This window comes from Netta rufina (assembly GCF_964035555.1).
Source record: "Netta rufina genome assembly, chromosome: Z".
NCBI lineage: Eukaryota > Metazoa > Chordata > Aves > Anseriformes > Anatidae > Netta > Netta rufina.
Genome location: NC_140126.1, coordinates 32,174,813 through 32,191,472, shown reverse-complemented (window position 1 = coordinate 32,191,472; position 16,660 = coordinate 32,174,813). Strand labels below are relative to the sequence as shown.

General features: G+C 38.5%; 1 protein-coding gene across 1 annotated transcript in view; it reads right to left on the bottom strand.

The window, feature by feature from the left end:
• The window catches only part of ADAMTSL1 (ADAMTS like 1), a gene marked incomplete at both ends in the record, with an annotated part of 347,299 nt that overhangs the window by 166,547 nt on the left and 164,092 nt on the right, over nt 1-16,660 (bottom strand). The window contains one exon of the mRNA XM_084305155.1: nt 9,085-9,212. Coding sequence (XP_084161281.1) covers nt 9,085-9,212 — 128 coding nt within the window. The remainder of the gene's footprint in view (nt 1-9,084; nt 9,213-16,660) is intronic.

Sequence of the window (16,660 nt, the reverse complement as noted above, 5' to 3'; positions counted from 1 at the left end):
CTTCTGGCTATGCAGTGCTTGTTCAAATGAAGTGGTGAAATGTTGCCTGCAGAAAGCCATTAGACTTCTAAAATCTTGCTTACGGTGTAGGCTACAGTGCAAGAAATAGCCAAATATCAGTAACTGAGCTAGCTAGTTTTAGGTTACTTTGTCTATCTCTTGCAGTCTAGCTGAAATAGCAGTGAGCCAGAGAAACTTAATTTATCTATTGGTCTTGTAGATATACATGTAAGTCTTTCCTTTCAAAGGCAAGACTAGTCTCAAGTCACAATTTCATTTTAAGTTCCAGAAGATTTGAGAACGTTATACAAAAACCAAGCAGCTGCAGTTCCAACAGTGCTTCCACTCACACAAAGTTCTTATTCCAGATAGCTTCTGCTACTCCTGGAGTTTAAGGTTGGCATCATATTTACTCCAAAGTTAGGCAGACCTTGCACTTTGCAATACAAATTGCTAAATAGAAAAAAGTCTATTGCAATTTTTACTGTCAGATTAGTCTTTGCATTATTCAGAGCCACTAAATGTTACTTTCTGAGTAACAGCTGGCAATAGCACTCCTTAAACTCTCAGCAAAACAGAAACTGTCCAATCCAATTAAAATAAATTAAAAAAATCAATTTTGAAGAAAACAAAAGGAAAGACAGAGGATAATTTGTCAGAGAACTTCAGACTGTTGTTATTGTTGATTTTTATACAGTTATTCTCTGTTACTGCAGTTTTTTTTCCTTAAGAGTTTTTAAAATAACTTTAGATTTGCACATATGACAAATCACATATATACAGGAAGTTCTTACAGTTGCAAGTATTTTCCAGTTACTCACTAGCCGAGAAAGGCTGAAAAAAAAAAAAAAAAAAAAAAAAAGCAAGAATTAAATAATTGCCTTTCAGCAGAACACTGGTAAGGGGTCTCTCCACAGGCCAAGTGGAAAGAAAATACAACATTATATCTCACCTGGCTTGTTCTATCACAAAGATAGCATCTAGAACCTGTCGCAGGACCCCAAGTACTTAAATCCCAAATCCGAACATGCCTGAGCTCAGATCTAGATCCAAGCTCTGCAGCTGGTCTTTACAAAACAAATGTGCTGAATATGAATCCATGGTCCCCATGCTTTGAGGAAGTCTGAACCACATGTGTTAGTCCAGCTCCAGTTAAATTCTCATGTACAGCTTGTGGCTTTACAGTTTCACAACTTACTTTTTTTTTTATAGGTAGCAAGGCTTATAAAAACTCAACATCATGCAAAGACCTGGCTGATTTAATTATTTTTCATTTAAATCTCAGAACAGATTTATTGAAAGAATTATGAATATACAGGAACTTCTCCAGTGAACCTGAGTTTATGAACTGTATATCATACAAGTAAAGGGTTCACAGACATTTTTGCAAGGTAGGCTACATCTCAATAGAGAGACAGATTTTATAGAGATCATATCCATCACTCTCAGCTGTAGGTACAATGCTGGCTGTTGTTCATTACAGCACAGATCACTTCCTCACATAAAACACCAGCATGTAGCATCCTTATAGCAAGTCTAGTAATTGCATGGGAAAAGGACCTGTATGAAAACATTTGATACTCTTTTTTTAAATTCTTTTATTCTTTCTTTTTTTTTTTTATTGTAGCACAGCAGCTGGAAATTAGGACAGCCAACACAATGTAACTGTCTCTCCAGAGAGCACCAGTAATCACTCCACGGTCCACAGCACTGATCTAAATTCTATGATACTTGCAGCTTTCGACAGTATTAACTCAAATTTAAGATTACAGCTCAGTGTTTCTACTGACAGGTACTGCTGGAACTGTAATCTCTCTTGAAAATTGGAAATGCTTCATTAAATCAAAGCAGGAAGGAGTCTCATAAATACAAATTTGACTAATCCTAAAGTATATAAAATAAAATATCTTTTAAAATGCTGGTATATGGTACAATTTTAACCAGCAGTGTCCACAAACTAAATATAATCTAAATTTCTTACAAAAATTTTAGATCACCTAATATAGCAGGGAGAACACCCATGATAGAGTAAAGCAGTTCCAGATAGCAACTGAAGCAGGAAACGAGACAGCTATTGAGGTACCCTAAAAGTACCCTGAAAGTAATTTACACTGTATTAGTATACATTTACAGATTCAAACGGAATAATGAAAACCATTCTCCCAAATAATCTCATACCTCAACTGATTTAAGAATTCTGACATTGAGTGACATCGTATGATCCATCAGAACATTATTTAGATTTGTGAATGTATTTAGCAATTACTTTAGCATTTACATGTATGCATTAAATTTCTGGTATGTATTCTACAGACCACAAGATAGCAGAGAGCTTATTCTTAGAATTAGAAAATAAAGAGCTTTTTAAATGATCATTCTGACACACACAGGAACATTTTATAAAATGTAATAATTTGCCTTATTTATCAGTGCCAGGATTTGACAAGGCAGCATTTTTTTCATCTCATAATAGAAGGTAACATAAATTACTCCAACTATCTTATAAAGAAGCAACCCAAGATCTAAAGTAGCTTTTCCATTGTAATTTTCACTCAGAATTTTAAGGGACCTTTCATTAATGTTATATTTGAAATACTTTAAATTCTCTTTATCTGAGAATCTAAACCTCTAAGACAGCTGAGTTTGTGATTGGAGCTTGAAACTATGAGTCACAGTGAGACGCCTTGACAAAACTCCAAATCCAATTGTGAAGCAGCAAAAGAACAGCAGACAAAGCTTTGCTATCAACATTATATACAGCTGAAACTGTAAACTAGATTTTTCACATATGTAGTATTTGATGTATCCCTTTTAACAGCTAGTCACTGTTGCTGTAATGTTTTTTTTTCCCTCCATTATTTAACTTTAAGCTAACATGAATGAACACTCACCTATTCTGCCACATTTAGACAGACAGCAAACCCTTTGATTCTTGATTCTTCAATGGACAACCTATGTGATCATAGTGGGAAAGTAATAGTCCTTCATGAAATAGTCTATTATATTTTGAACTTCATGTACTATGGCACATGAAAAATATTACACAGCATAAAATCAACCTAATTTTAGCTGATTTAGCCAGTTTATTGAACCTAATCTCCAAAAATACATTTTCATATGTTATACTATTGATTGACTGAGTCAAACTACAATAAAACTAAGAGTCAATTATATGAATGTACTTTTCTCACTTCTCTGCAATATGCAATAGCAGTGGGCTGAACAATCAAAGTAGTGAATCACTATACTTACTACTTAGCTTACTTATCAAACAGAGCTAGTGGAAAGGCTAATCCATACTGGTGGTTTGCTTTTGCATGCCATCAGCTGAAGGAAGGAAAGAAGATATTTGAAAGGGAAATAAAAAGTATATTCCAACAAGTAGCATAACCAGTATGAAGAATCTATGCAAAGACAGATTCCTTATAAATCCTCTCATGCATTCCCTTTTATTGCTGAGGGAAATTTGTCAAGAAGATGTTGACATTCTTTGGCTACTGACATATGGGTCAGTATCTGACATAATCATTGTTACAAAGAGGAGATCTAGTGTAAACTGCTGAATGGAGTGGAGGTTTTCCACCTGATGATCTCAGATGTTCACCATTAAGCTCAGATTCAGTATCCATGGAACTTCATGTTCAGCATCCATGGAACTTCATGTTCAGCTTAGCACTCTGTTGCATATATACTCACACAAACTGTTCTCTACTTCATGCTTTAGCCTGAAACTGCAGCAGCAATAACAGGTAGGATTTATAATTAGATTAAAACAACTTTTTGTCTGTTTCACACACTATTCATATCTTGTTCCACAGATTTTTCACATATTATCTACTGAAATTATTCCCAGTGTTCTTGGACATCCCACTTCTCTGCCATCTCTACCACCTTAACAGAAAGTGATGATGAATTTGCAATACAATCAAAAAAATCACAGTTGTATTCCTGCTAGGCTAGAAACAGTAAAACAATTTAAATACTACAAAAATACTTGTTAATATGAACAGTACAATTCCAGAACACAGAATATTTTTAGCATCAGGATATGTGAATGTAGTGTAATTCATAATTTTCTTAAGATCTGAAAACCCTCCAAAACAAGCAAATGAAATAAATTTAGCCTCACCTCTGTGCCTGGCAAGATTATGGGAAAGATCCTCCTGGAAGCAATGTCAAGGCATAAGCAAGACAAGGATGTGATCCAAGACAACCAGAATGGTTTCACCAAGGGCAACTTGTGCCTGACGAAGCTGTTAACCTTCTATGACAGAGTGACTACATCAGTCAACGAGGAAAGACTGACCAATATCATCTATATGGAGTTCTATAAGGCCTTTGACATGATCCCACATGACATCCTTATCTCTAAATTGGAGAGAGATGGAATTAGAGGGTGAACCATTTAGTGGGTAAGGAATTGGCTCAAAGGCTGCACCCAGAGAGCTGTGGTCAATGGCTCTATGTTCAGACACAGGCTGGTGATGAGTGGTGTCCCTCAGGGGTCTGTCTTGGGACTGGTGCTGTTTAATGTCTTTATCAGTGACATAGACAGTAGGATCGAATGCACCCTCAGCAAGTTTACAGATGACACCAAGCTTAGTGGTGTAGCCGATACAAGAGAAGGAAGCGATGCCATCCCAAAGGGACCTGGACAAGCTTGAGAATTGGTCCACATGAACCTAATGAAGTCCAGCAAGTCCAAGTGAAAGGTGCTGCACCTGGATCAGGACAATCCTAGAGTACAGACTGGGAGAACTCACTGAGAACAGCTCTGCAAAGAGGGACTTGGGGGTTTTGGTGGATGAAAAGCCCAACATGAGCCAGCAGTGCGCACTTACAACACAGAAGGCCAACTGTGTCCTGGGCTGCACCAACAGAGGGGTGGACAGCAGGTCGAGGGAGGGTATTATGCCCCTCTGCTCTGCACTTGTGAAACTCCTGTAGTGCTGCACCCAGGCCTGGGTCTCACAAACCAAGAAAGATAGGGGGGTCCAGAGGAGGGCTATGAAAACAATTAGAGGGCTGGATCACCTCTCTTACAAAGAAAGGCTGAAAGAGCTGGGGATAGGGTGATACAAAATACATTCCAAAATAGATGCTCTGGGGAGAAAAATCAAGCACAGCACTGCTTCGTGTTTGAGGGAAGGAACTGTCCAGCTGGGTTTGTTCAGCCCAGAGCAGAGCAGGCTGAGGGGATGCCTCATGGCAGCCTGCAGCTCCCTCACGAGGGGAACAGAGGGGCAGGCGCTGAGCTCTGCTCTCTGGGGACAGCGACAGGACCCGAGGGAACGGCATGGAGCTTGGACAGGGGAGGGTCAGGCTGGGGGTTAGGGAAAGGTTCTGCACCCAGAGGGTGGTCGGGCACTGGGACAGGCTCCCCAGGGCAGTGGACTCAGCACCAAGACTATTGGAGTTCAAGAAGTGTTTGGACAACACTCTCAGACACATGGTCTGATTTTTGGGTGGTCCTGGGTGGAGACTGGAGTTTGACTCGATGATCCTTGTGAGTCCCTTCCAACTGAGTATGCTCCAGCCTGAAGAAGAGAAGGCTCCAGGAAGACCTCATTGTAGCCTTTCAATACTTAGAAGAATTTACCAAAAAAAAAAAAAAAGACAGAACAACTTTTTGACTTGGGCAGATAATGATAGGACAAGGGGATATGTTGTTAAACTGAAAGAGGGGAGATTTAGTTTGGATTTTTTGAAGATATTCTTCACTCAGAGGGTGGTGAAGCATGCCCCATCCCTGGAGGTGTTCAAGGCCAGGTTGTGCAACCTGATCTAGTGGGTGGCATCCCTGCCCATGTCAGGGGTGTGTGTAATTAGATGATCTTTAAAGTCCCTTCCAACCCAAACCATCCTATGATTCTATGAAATTCACATGAATTTCAGATATCTAAAGAACATTAACCTTTTTTCTTAATCCCGTGTTTGCTTGAGTAACAGTTATTGAATACCTTTACTGACACACAGAATCCAAAGCATTCTGTGATTCTCTGACACACTGGTATTTTCACTGCAGCTCTTCTGAACCATGGACACCATAAAAATCTGAGGAGAAAAGCAACAACCATATTCCAGCATCTCTCCACATGCTCTGCCAATACATTTCCAGTGCCCTGTAGCCAAATACCTAATAGCTAAGAAAATTATGTTCTCTGTAGAAGCACAACAGTTGTTAGTTTGTCCCTCGAGAAACTGAAGTGTTTCTCCTCTTTACAGGTTTTGGTCAGCAGTGCTTCAGGACACTTCATGATGGAGAGTAAACAGATGAGGAGTATTTTTTTCCTGAGCTTTGTATCAATAAAAGGATGCTGAAACTGAAGGGCAAAACATTCTGAAATGACAAACAATACTTCTTTTACCCAAAATACAATTAGTCTGGGAGCTTCACTTCTACAAGTGCATTGAGGCAAACAACTGTAAATTCAAAAGGAGTTTGTCAAAGTGAGTTACATAGAGAGTTATTTCCAACAAATAGCATTAAAAATATCATGCTTTGAGTTTTAGCCCAGTCTTCACCTACTTGTTATTAGAATGTCCTCTTCCTGCATCTGCTTCTGCCACTCGAGTCAGCCAGTGCTCCTCACTTTGGTGCAGGATACCAGGATATGTAGTTGACTTGGGCTTATAGCTTGTCTCCTAATGCTGCTGGTACATTTATTTATAACACTACCATACTAAATGTCCTTAGCATAATCAGGACCAGTTGCTGTAGTTACGTGATTTTTTTAAACAGCCTCTACCCTCAAATGTTTACTATCTAAAATGGTAGAAAATAGAATTTCTTCCTAACACTTTCCATTCTTTCGTCACAGCTGCACAAGCATAACACAAAACATGTTCCCAAAACAAACAACACAAGCACTAAGATAACTTTGGCAAACAAAAGCTGGAAATAAAACTGTTTTTCTTGAGTTAGCTGAGTACACTAATGGTGTTTAGGAATGGACAATTAGTCTTTGCATTTCTTCAAAGACAATACACTAGGCTTTTAATTTTCATTTGATGCTCTGAAAGCCATCTCATATAGAACTAAAAGGCATAAGGCATTACAAAAATCCATCCCAGGAGAACTACTTAGAACTACTAATTTGTTCCAAAACATCTAAATATGTGGTCATTTTTTCATTTGCTAGAAGCATGTAGTGTCTTCCTTTATTCTGCTGTGTAATTATACACAGTAAACACATGAGATAAATTGTATCAATCAAGAAATTGTTTTAAAGAGGTTGAATTTTTTCTAGCCTTGCCAGATTTGAAATACTCATGTACACAGGCCTATTTTCAAACCTTCAAAGTTTGGATGACTTTCTTTCTCCTGCTCCCTCTCTGCCTTTTCCTTAGCAACATGAACTGCCTGTATAGCACACACACAAAAAAAATAATTAGTTAAAATCACTATTTCATTTGCAACTTCATGCAGGAAAAAGGAAAAACTACCTGAATGGACCAAAATTTGCATTTGTTTTCTTAAAGCAGGAAGTATTGCTTATACACTGAATGGACAGTAGTTAGGTATTGTATGAAAAGCAAGAACTCTTATTTGTGAGCTTATTGACTGAGGTAGTTTCAGAGACCTGAACAATACAAGAATCAGATGGAGGAGTTGTTTGTATGCCCACACGCTGCAGAACACTTATGCTACTACTACCATAGGCCTCCAATACTCTTCTTCTGTAAAGAAGGCAGAGGTGTAGCAAGCCTTTGTATTAAAGATGTCCCAGATCTTCTGCAATGTCTGGCTTCATGCCCGCATTAAAGGAGCATGCACAAGATCTTAGTTTCCTAAGACTGAAAAGGATACAGTGACTGCAAACAAGCTCCCACCTTTGCAATTCCCAAATTCAAGGTCTTTAAAGAACACCTATTTGCCATGGAGCATATAAGAGATGCGAATTTGGCCCCAAGTTTAAAAACCAAAGTATTCTTCTCCCATACTCCCTCCCTGCCTCCCCTCCCCCACCGTGGGAATGATGTAGAAAAGTAGTGTTTTTCCACTAGTTGCAGTAGACGATTTTGCCTATCTTTTCCCCTTCTAGTAGACAGTTACATACTATCAGCCCAATAATTCTTTGAACCAGGAAACCAAATTGTCCACAGATAGAGTTAAAATACACAATATTCTATTCTGACCTTATGATTATATGCTTTGTGCTGTTTCTTGTCCTCACTAAAAAGCATTATGTTTTAAAACATCAGATGTAAGAACTAATTTTGAATGTATTGTCACTATTTTATTAAAATCAGTTTTATAAGCACATGAAAGAAAATTACAAGAGAAATGCATGCAGGATAGAAAATTGTATTATATTTTTTATACTACGATATATGAGGTATCAGAGATGGCAGAAAGCCACAAGTTTGAGTCTGGAGTTTTCCTTTGTATTATTTATCAGATACCTGCTAATATTTATCACTACTTACTGCAGGTGTTTTATCCTAAAGTAAGAAACAATATTTGCTGGAAATTTTTTGTCTTGCATATATTTTTGAGTGCAATTGTCAAGTGACTTGTCCATGTTCTATTGGAAGCAGGTAACTGTGGAGGAAGAAGTTCCTGGATGCCTGTCTCTGGTTGATTTCAACTTTGCACTAATCAATTCTACCCCTGCCTATTAGGAAGGCTTCCATACCAGCAACTCTTCCTATCTGGAATTTAACTCCTAAGATACCCTGAGAAGAATTATCATTTCTTTTTTATAGTCTCAGTGTAGCTGAGATTATGGGCCTCTAAACCTAGTGAATTAGTTTTAGTCTGGTACAAATATGTGAAAAGGCTTATTGCTCAAAAGGTGAAAGTCTAGGGAGGTTTCACTTTTCAGTAGCTGGCAGCCTTCATCATGGTAAACAAGCTGTGCAGGCAACTTCTGTATCTCCATAGGTTCCCACTTTATATGTTTGTTGCCTTATCAAACACATTGGCCACTTGCCTGAGTCATAAAACACGATCCATAATTTTCTAACACCAACGTAGAAATTTCATCATTGCTTGAGACCTATACTAATTACTTATGATCTGACACATACCAGAACTTCAAATTCTCCCATCAGCACAGCAAAAAGCATTTACCCACTTACTTGCTGCTCAGGCAGCGTCTCAGTGAATATGAAGCCCCTCCTCCACAAGTACGTGAACATTCACTCCATGAACCCCAGGCATCCCACAGCGAGTCTCGGTCTTCCTCTGAGCGAGCTGTTCTGGAGCTCTGAGGAGAGGGAAAGAGAGGAAAAAAAATCAGGAAAAATCAATTCAAAGACAAAAAATACTGTTGCTAGCTTCACCTTTCTTTTTGCAGGACATCATTTTGGTCATTGAAGACACGAAATAAATCTTTCCTCTGGCATTCCCACTGGTTGGCATCTGGCTCTTGTTGTGAGGGTTTCTCTAGGAAGTTGATTCCATTTTTTGAAAATCATTGTCTCAGTTTGAGACTGGTATTGATTATTATAGAAGGCAAGGTATTTTTCCTGGTTAAGAGGAGGAGGGAGGAGTATTGAACATTACAAATTGTACTTCAAAGTTCTGTTGCTATGTTAGAAACTATGAAATGGCATATTAAAAATTGCCTTCCAAGGCAATGTTCGGGAGAAAAATAATCACAGTGTAGTCAATCTACATGATACCAACACATTTAACATAAGATTTTCATACATTCACTATGGTTATTTTTCTCTGCCTAAAGATCTCCTATATGCTCTCTGGATTCCCAAATTGTGTTATCTCCATTTGCTGCATTGAAAAGAGAGAATGAATGCTAACTTAAGAGCTGGACTTGTCTTATGCCAGGTGCAGGCTCAGGCAGTGCTATCACTAATGCAAGCAGCATGGCTAAAACAACTCTGTGGAGAGGCAGCACTGATGGAATCCGAAATGTTCAGATCTTCTGGGACTGACTTATGAATGTACAGCACCACCTGTCTCAGATAATTCAGTCATTCACATACCAACATTTCACTTTCATTCATGCAAATGTACCTTATGAACAGATTTGTAGGGAGACAAATAATTTAATAATTTAGATAGATATTGTCCTTCATGGACAACAGTTTTGCTAAAGGAAATGAATAACACACAGAAATATAGAGAGGTGCATGGAAAATACCTATGCCTGATGGTGACCAGGCAGTGTACTCAATCAAAACATGGCTGTGGGCAATCACATACTGAATACTGCATTCCTACTTGTATTTGGAATAAATGAGTAGACAAGAAAAGAATACAAGGGAAGCTTTGGTTGCACATCTTCACCATAGAAAAAACACCAAATATCATTGCTAGCCCTCATTAGAGGCATCAACATCAGCTGTCAACACTGAGGTATTATTTGAGATAACGCAGCTCAACACTGAAATCATTTCATCTTCACTGAACTTGTGTAGAAGTTTTGTAACGAAATCTGAAACCGTCTGAAAAACACGAATATTGTATACTGTTATTTGCAGGCATAAGACAACAACAACAAAAGAAGAATTGGTGACAGCTTAGAGCTGTGAACAGTTTGTCACACAGCTGAGATCCAAAACTGAACACTGTGTCTGTAGAGCAAAGGACTTATGTCTGACACTATGATATGAAATGTGTGTTAATTCAGATTTATCAAGATGAGAGGTTAACCATTCTTTTTATTTTTAGGAGCCAAGAATACATTATACAGTCTAACCATTAATACTGAGAGAATTTTCCAACATGGAAATCATTCAATCCTACAAAATTTTGCAAGGGCATTGCAGTACACGCACGAGTGTCATCCACAATGCTGAATAAACAGCCAGGCATTAGACTAACTGACGTGGAAGCCCATGGCTCTAATTAGTTGTCTCTATACTCAGCTCAGTAATGAGGCCAAAGTCTCACACTGAACTCTTTTCTCCAGTAAACAGAAAGCCAGTAATCTCAGTGTTGTACACATTTGCAACTTCTGACAGTCATTAGTTCCATACATCTGAAGTATAAAAACACTGCCAGCGCTGTTCATATAGTCCCCTAGGAATCCTCTACCCCGAAGCGATTCATTAGCTCACAGATCAGTACTTAGTTTACTCAGGTTGACAGAGTAATTACATTGTTATATTCATTCCAAAAGCCTGATACTACTCTTAGATACACTGGCACAATAAACTAGGAGTAACTAAATGAAAGCTGATCATGTGTAAGTGAGCTCAGACTGTGTGCCAAATTGGCAAACTTCTATGGATAAATAGTTTAAAAGAAAGAAAATTAAGATTTGTAGGACACCTGCCTAGCTACTTTCTCTTCATTCCCTCTCTTCCCATGGTTTCTTTCATCAAGGCACAGACCAAACCTGATCTTGAAATATAAGTCACCTGTTTGGGCAGAATGGGGAAAGAATTTTCCTCCCCACAAAACACCAAATATAGCTATTTCTTTTGATGAGATGAGTTCAGCAAGTGGCAAGGGTCAGGTGCGAGATGCCAGCACAGCAGCACACCAGACTGTCCACCCAACTGAAGCTCCCCGGCATTTCACAATAGATGCCTGTGGCACTCCACATGTTACTGCTCATTTGCCCTTCAAAAGGCATGGATGCTCCTTTTTAAAACCAGATTATGCACATTAAAGGGCAGATACCCAAATGTCACATATGTATAGTCCTTTTGGACTTCTCACACAAAGAAGGCCGACCCTTTTGAATCCTTTAGGATCTGGTTGAAAGCATGCTGAGGTTGAGACTACCAAAAAAACTACAGGGATTCAGGAGCAGAACTTTAAAGATACATTGAACATTAAAAGATAAATTGAAAAGGGGACACAGCACAATTCTTAAAGTTTTTTTTTTTTTTTTTTTTTTTTAATTATTTAGTAATCAAATCCTGTGAATGAGAAGGAAGTTAAACAGGCAAAAGGCAAGCTTTCCTCCAGCAGTTCTGTTGAAGTACCTCCACTCTGATCCTGCTGCCCCATTTTTGCACTTTTGTCAAGCAGACCTTGACAGCTGTGCTGAATAACTCGATTCTGTGTTGTAACTAGCCTCCATTCTCAGTTTGCTTAATGGCACGCAGTTTGTAATAGCATTTTAAACACATGCAGCACTTCCTTCAGCAGAACAGCTTTTGGAAGATAGTTTAGATGGGTAATTGAACCAGTTTTACATTGCTGTAACATTTAGTATGAGGTAATTTTGCTTTGGATCTACTGACAGGAAAAAAAGCCTGAATTAATTTGTTCTGTGACAGATAATACTTGATTTGTCTTCATGAGTGTACAACCATGATTTGACATTCAGTTTATCTTACCTTTATTAAAATGCAACATGATTTAATTTCAACGCAATAACCACACAGGTAAATATAAAATTTAAGGTAAGATAAGTGATCAAATTCAGAATATGGCTAATCCCCACAGCTGCAGAAGATCACATATGCAACAGTTTTACAGATGTTATCCATCATCTAGATACAATCTCATTAACATTTACATGTGAGACAAGAAGAACAACATGCCAATTTACTGAGTTTATTTCATCTGTTTCCTAAAGCATATTTTTAAATGACAAGTTCTGTTTGCACGTTTACTCTGCTAAGAATAAAATGCATATCTACACTTTTAGTTTAGAATAAACTGAATATCTTCAAACTGAAAACTTGCCCTGAAGACTCAGCACTAGTTGAAAGCCCAGTCAACGACATAATTAGAAAATGTTGCAAGGTAAAGTTGCATGAACCAAGTACTCTTACCTCATCACAAATTACAAGCATCAGCACAGCTAGACATTCTAAGGGTCCAAATTTTTCTGAAATAAATTGTACTCCCACCCAGAGGAGAGCCATGTGCCTGTTATTTGCATTCCAAGATTTGTTATAAGACCTATATATTCCCAGAAAGCACGTGATCTCAAGCTGGAATAGGCTCCAAGTTTTTTTTTAACAAGTGGAATAAACATAATTCATGTCAACTCAATCCATGTTTAATGTTAAAGAAAGTAGAAGTGGTTTTCCCTCCTATGAACTACACAGTTAAGACTGAGCCTGAAATTCTAGCAATGCCTGAAAAGCCATTTTAAATCTGAAGGAGATTATGGATCTACTGCAGACTTAAAAAATATATACCATTACCAGCTAAGGACATGCTGTTTAGCACAGACTTTTCAGAAGCAGATTATACAACTAATTAATAGTTTCTACCCACTTTCAACAAAGTTAACTACATTGAAGAAGTTACATTAAAAATATTCATGATGATAGTTAAGAACATCTCACTTCTCTACAATACAAGGACTGCTACAGTACTCCTAAAAACCCTAGAGTTCTTACTTACCATAAAGGGCAAGCAGGGGGGAAAAAAGAGGCAAAGAAGAAGAAAAGCAGAGGAAGGTACATACCTCGAAAGCTGCTAGGTAACCACCAGCCAAAGCTTGCTTTAACTAACACTTCTCTCTTAGAAGTCTTTTATCCCTGCCAGAAGTACCACAGGTTGGTACTTCTCTAAACGTCATCATGCACCAAAAGAGGAGAATACAAATGCTCATCAAGGTCTGCTATACCCTACTACTGATATATAAACAGCATCCTTCCTTCTTCTGTTCATCCTAAGTAGATCTCAGCCTCAGCTTTCCAATACGTACCCACCACTTTATTCTGACACCTACATCATCAATGGTAGAAATGTTCCCCACTGAAGGCAATTTGCTTATAAATGACCTACGTAAAACAAAGAAGTCTGTTAGCACTAATTGAAATCAGCTTGCTGTTTATACCTCATTACCCTAATACACACTTAACCTGAGGGTGATCCTTCAGCTACCACCCAAAACAGCAGCTGCAGGGGAAAGGGGGCCTGTGGATGCTCAAGGAGTTCTCTAATGAGAAAGAACATTCTATGCTTTTGGACAAGACAGCATGAAAAATCATGTGTACAAAATGAAAGAATGAAAAAAATGAACTCACTGTTAGTGGATTAAGCATGCTGTTGAAAATGCTTACAAAAAGAAAACAAAAACAAACAAAAACAAACAAACAAACAAACAAGGGAGTGGGGGGGCTAAACTATGAGCTGAACAAAGGGCTTCTTAGAATATAAACAGAGATAGTCTGATATAATCAAGTAAGCCTAAAAGAATTGTATCCAATTTTATTGTAGGAAAAATAAACAATAAAATCCAGTATCAGTGGTTAACAGCAATTTCTGAATTTATTAAAGAATTGTCAAGCATTCATATTGTATTCAGACAGCTGAATAATGGACCTTTTCTACCCTCTCCACTAACATACAGTACACAGAAATCATTTAAACCATCTGGAATAGTATGTGAAAAACACAACAAGTGTCACACATCCTTAAATCACAACAGCTGCCTGGCCATCCAGGAGCTGCATCCCTGATGAGAAAACCATGTTTGTTCTAAGAGCATGTGTGTACACATGTGTGTGGGTGCACAGAGGGAGAAATATGAAAAGTAGCAAGACCTCTGTTCATATCCTGAGACCTATAAATGCAGCTCAGCCTTAAGAAAATAAATCTCTAAGTTGCATACTGGAATTTAATTTAAAATTTTGATTGGAAATGGAGTATCCCTACAGAATCCAACTATTTGTCAGTGTCACACAGAGAGGAGTGCATATAAATGCAGATCATGTTCTTTCATTGCTCCTCAGTTACGAAGGATTCCAATCTGCCTCCTCCTTCAGCACGATGCTGCTAAAGTCATATTTTTCAAGCAACCAGTATGCTTCCTAGATTAAATAGCAACATAGATAGTGAAAACTGCAATTAACCTGTTGTTGGACTAAGGCAGTGATACAGAATTTAAGCCACAGTTATTTCCCAGATGATATGCACTACTGGGTTTGGTTAAGAATTTTAGATCATCTGGTTCTTATCATACCCCCACTGTTTAGGGGTATGATGAACTGTCAGTGACAATATGCAAGGCTCCTCTGAGGCCATTGGCTAACTTGTCTTTTGCTACTGTGAAAATGATATTAGGGACAAAAAAAAACAAAAAACAAAAAACAACAAAACAAACAAACAAACAAAAAACTATTTTCTCTATTATGTGGGCTTTCTGCCCTTCCTTCTCAAATATATTCAAACAAATCCTTGTATGAATTCTTGCCAAGCCATACATTCTCCCTCTTTTGAGTAATCCTTAATCATCCTTTGATGTTAAATTGTCATTGAGGTAAAATTGATACACTGAGGTACTTCACAGTGTACTGAAATGCTGTTTGTATTGAACCACTTATCTAGTGCTCTCAGCACTTACATAGGTGTGTAACAGTAGAAGACAAGTCCCTCATCCCTTTTTAGGAAACATATTTCAAAACTTCAACCAATGTAAATATATGGTTTGTAAGATTTAATTTGTACGGTGATGCATATCTTTGTGGCATTCCATCCAAAGTAATGGATGAATTAAGGTTCAAATAGGAAACTGCTTGGAAATTTCTGTCTTTTAAAGGAAGGCAAGACAGAAAAAAATCATGGCCAGATGAATTATTACTGGTATTTATTGTCAAACAAAATGTTTACATGCAAGACTGTTCTGACTAGCTATGGAAACTTTCCTGTGCTATTCTCTTGGAAAAGTCATGAGTAAAATATCTAGACATGTCCAGTTTGCAGTGCACAAAAAATATTTTTAATGTATCTAGGCATGAAGCTGCACATCACTTTAAACAGTACTGTATGTCTGAAGCACATCAGCTCTTCAAGTACTATGCTGAAAAAAGGTCTTATTAAAATAAGCCTTATCTTGTGAGGAGAATAGTTCCATGGAAGCACCAGGACTCACCACCTTAATAGTCACCCACCAGCTCCCACTATATATCTGCCCATTTCATGCACCTCATCCAAGCACAGCTCCACAGGATAGCCTTAGCAGCATATCCAATGATGGAATAGGATTGAATGGTGACCTGTTTTAATTTACGAAGGGGGCTGCTTCAGGGTCAGGGTGCTCATCTGGTGTGATAGATTGTGTTCCTTTTGTCCTCACCGTATCCCATGTAAAGATGACTTCACCCACCAGAACTGCCAGCCAGCCACCCTGAGGAAGGACCACACAAGCCAGAGAAATCTGCCTACCCACTAGACATCCTTACCAAAGGAGATCATTTTGCTCTCACAGATGCCAAAAGATGAAAAGAACAAATGCCCTTCGGCCCAGGCTGCCAGAGCTGTTTGCTGCACCTGAGATGCTAAATGACCATGGCTGCAATTGTTCCTGTGATTAACTGCACACTGTTTCCTATGGCCGAATTAAAAGGATGCATGTTCAAACTCCTACTAAAACATTGTATTCTCTAATAAGCAACCTGGAAAGAAAAGTAGCTGCAATAAACATGAGAGCTTTTGAGGTGTAAGTGTCTACACTGTCTCCTCTGCTCCTGGAGCACAGCAGCTCTCTCTGGTCTGGTGTGGAGCTGTGAGCAGAGTACCAGCCCACTTGCCCCTGGCTTCCAGTCTTGGAAATAAACTGAGGAATTTTTGCCTCCTTTGCAGTTGCAAGACCAGGCAAAAGGCCTGTGAGAGGATCATGAGAATATTTCCTATGGAAAGCCCCTGGCACAGGAAACACTAGATCTGAGTGACTCCATGCCCCAAGGAAGGCACTAGCACAGATGCACACGTGTGTGAGGGTATATCCTGTACTTTGGGTAATTACTTTATGCTTAGAACTTGCTACTACAGAAA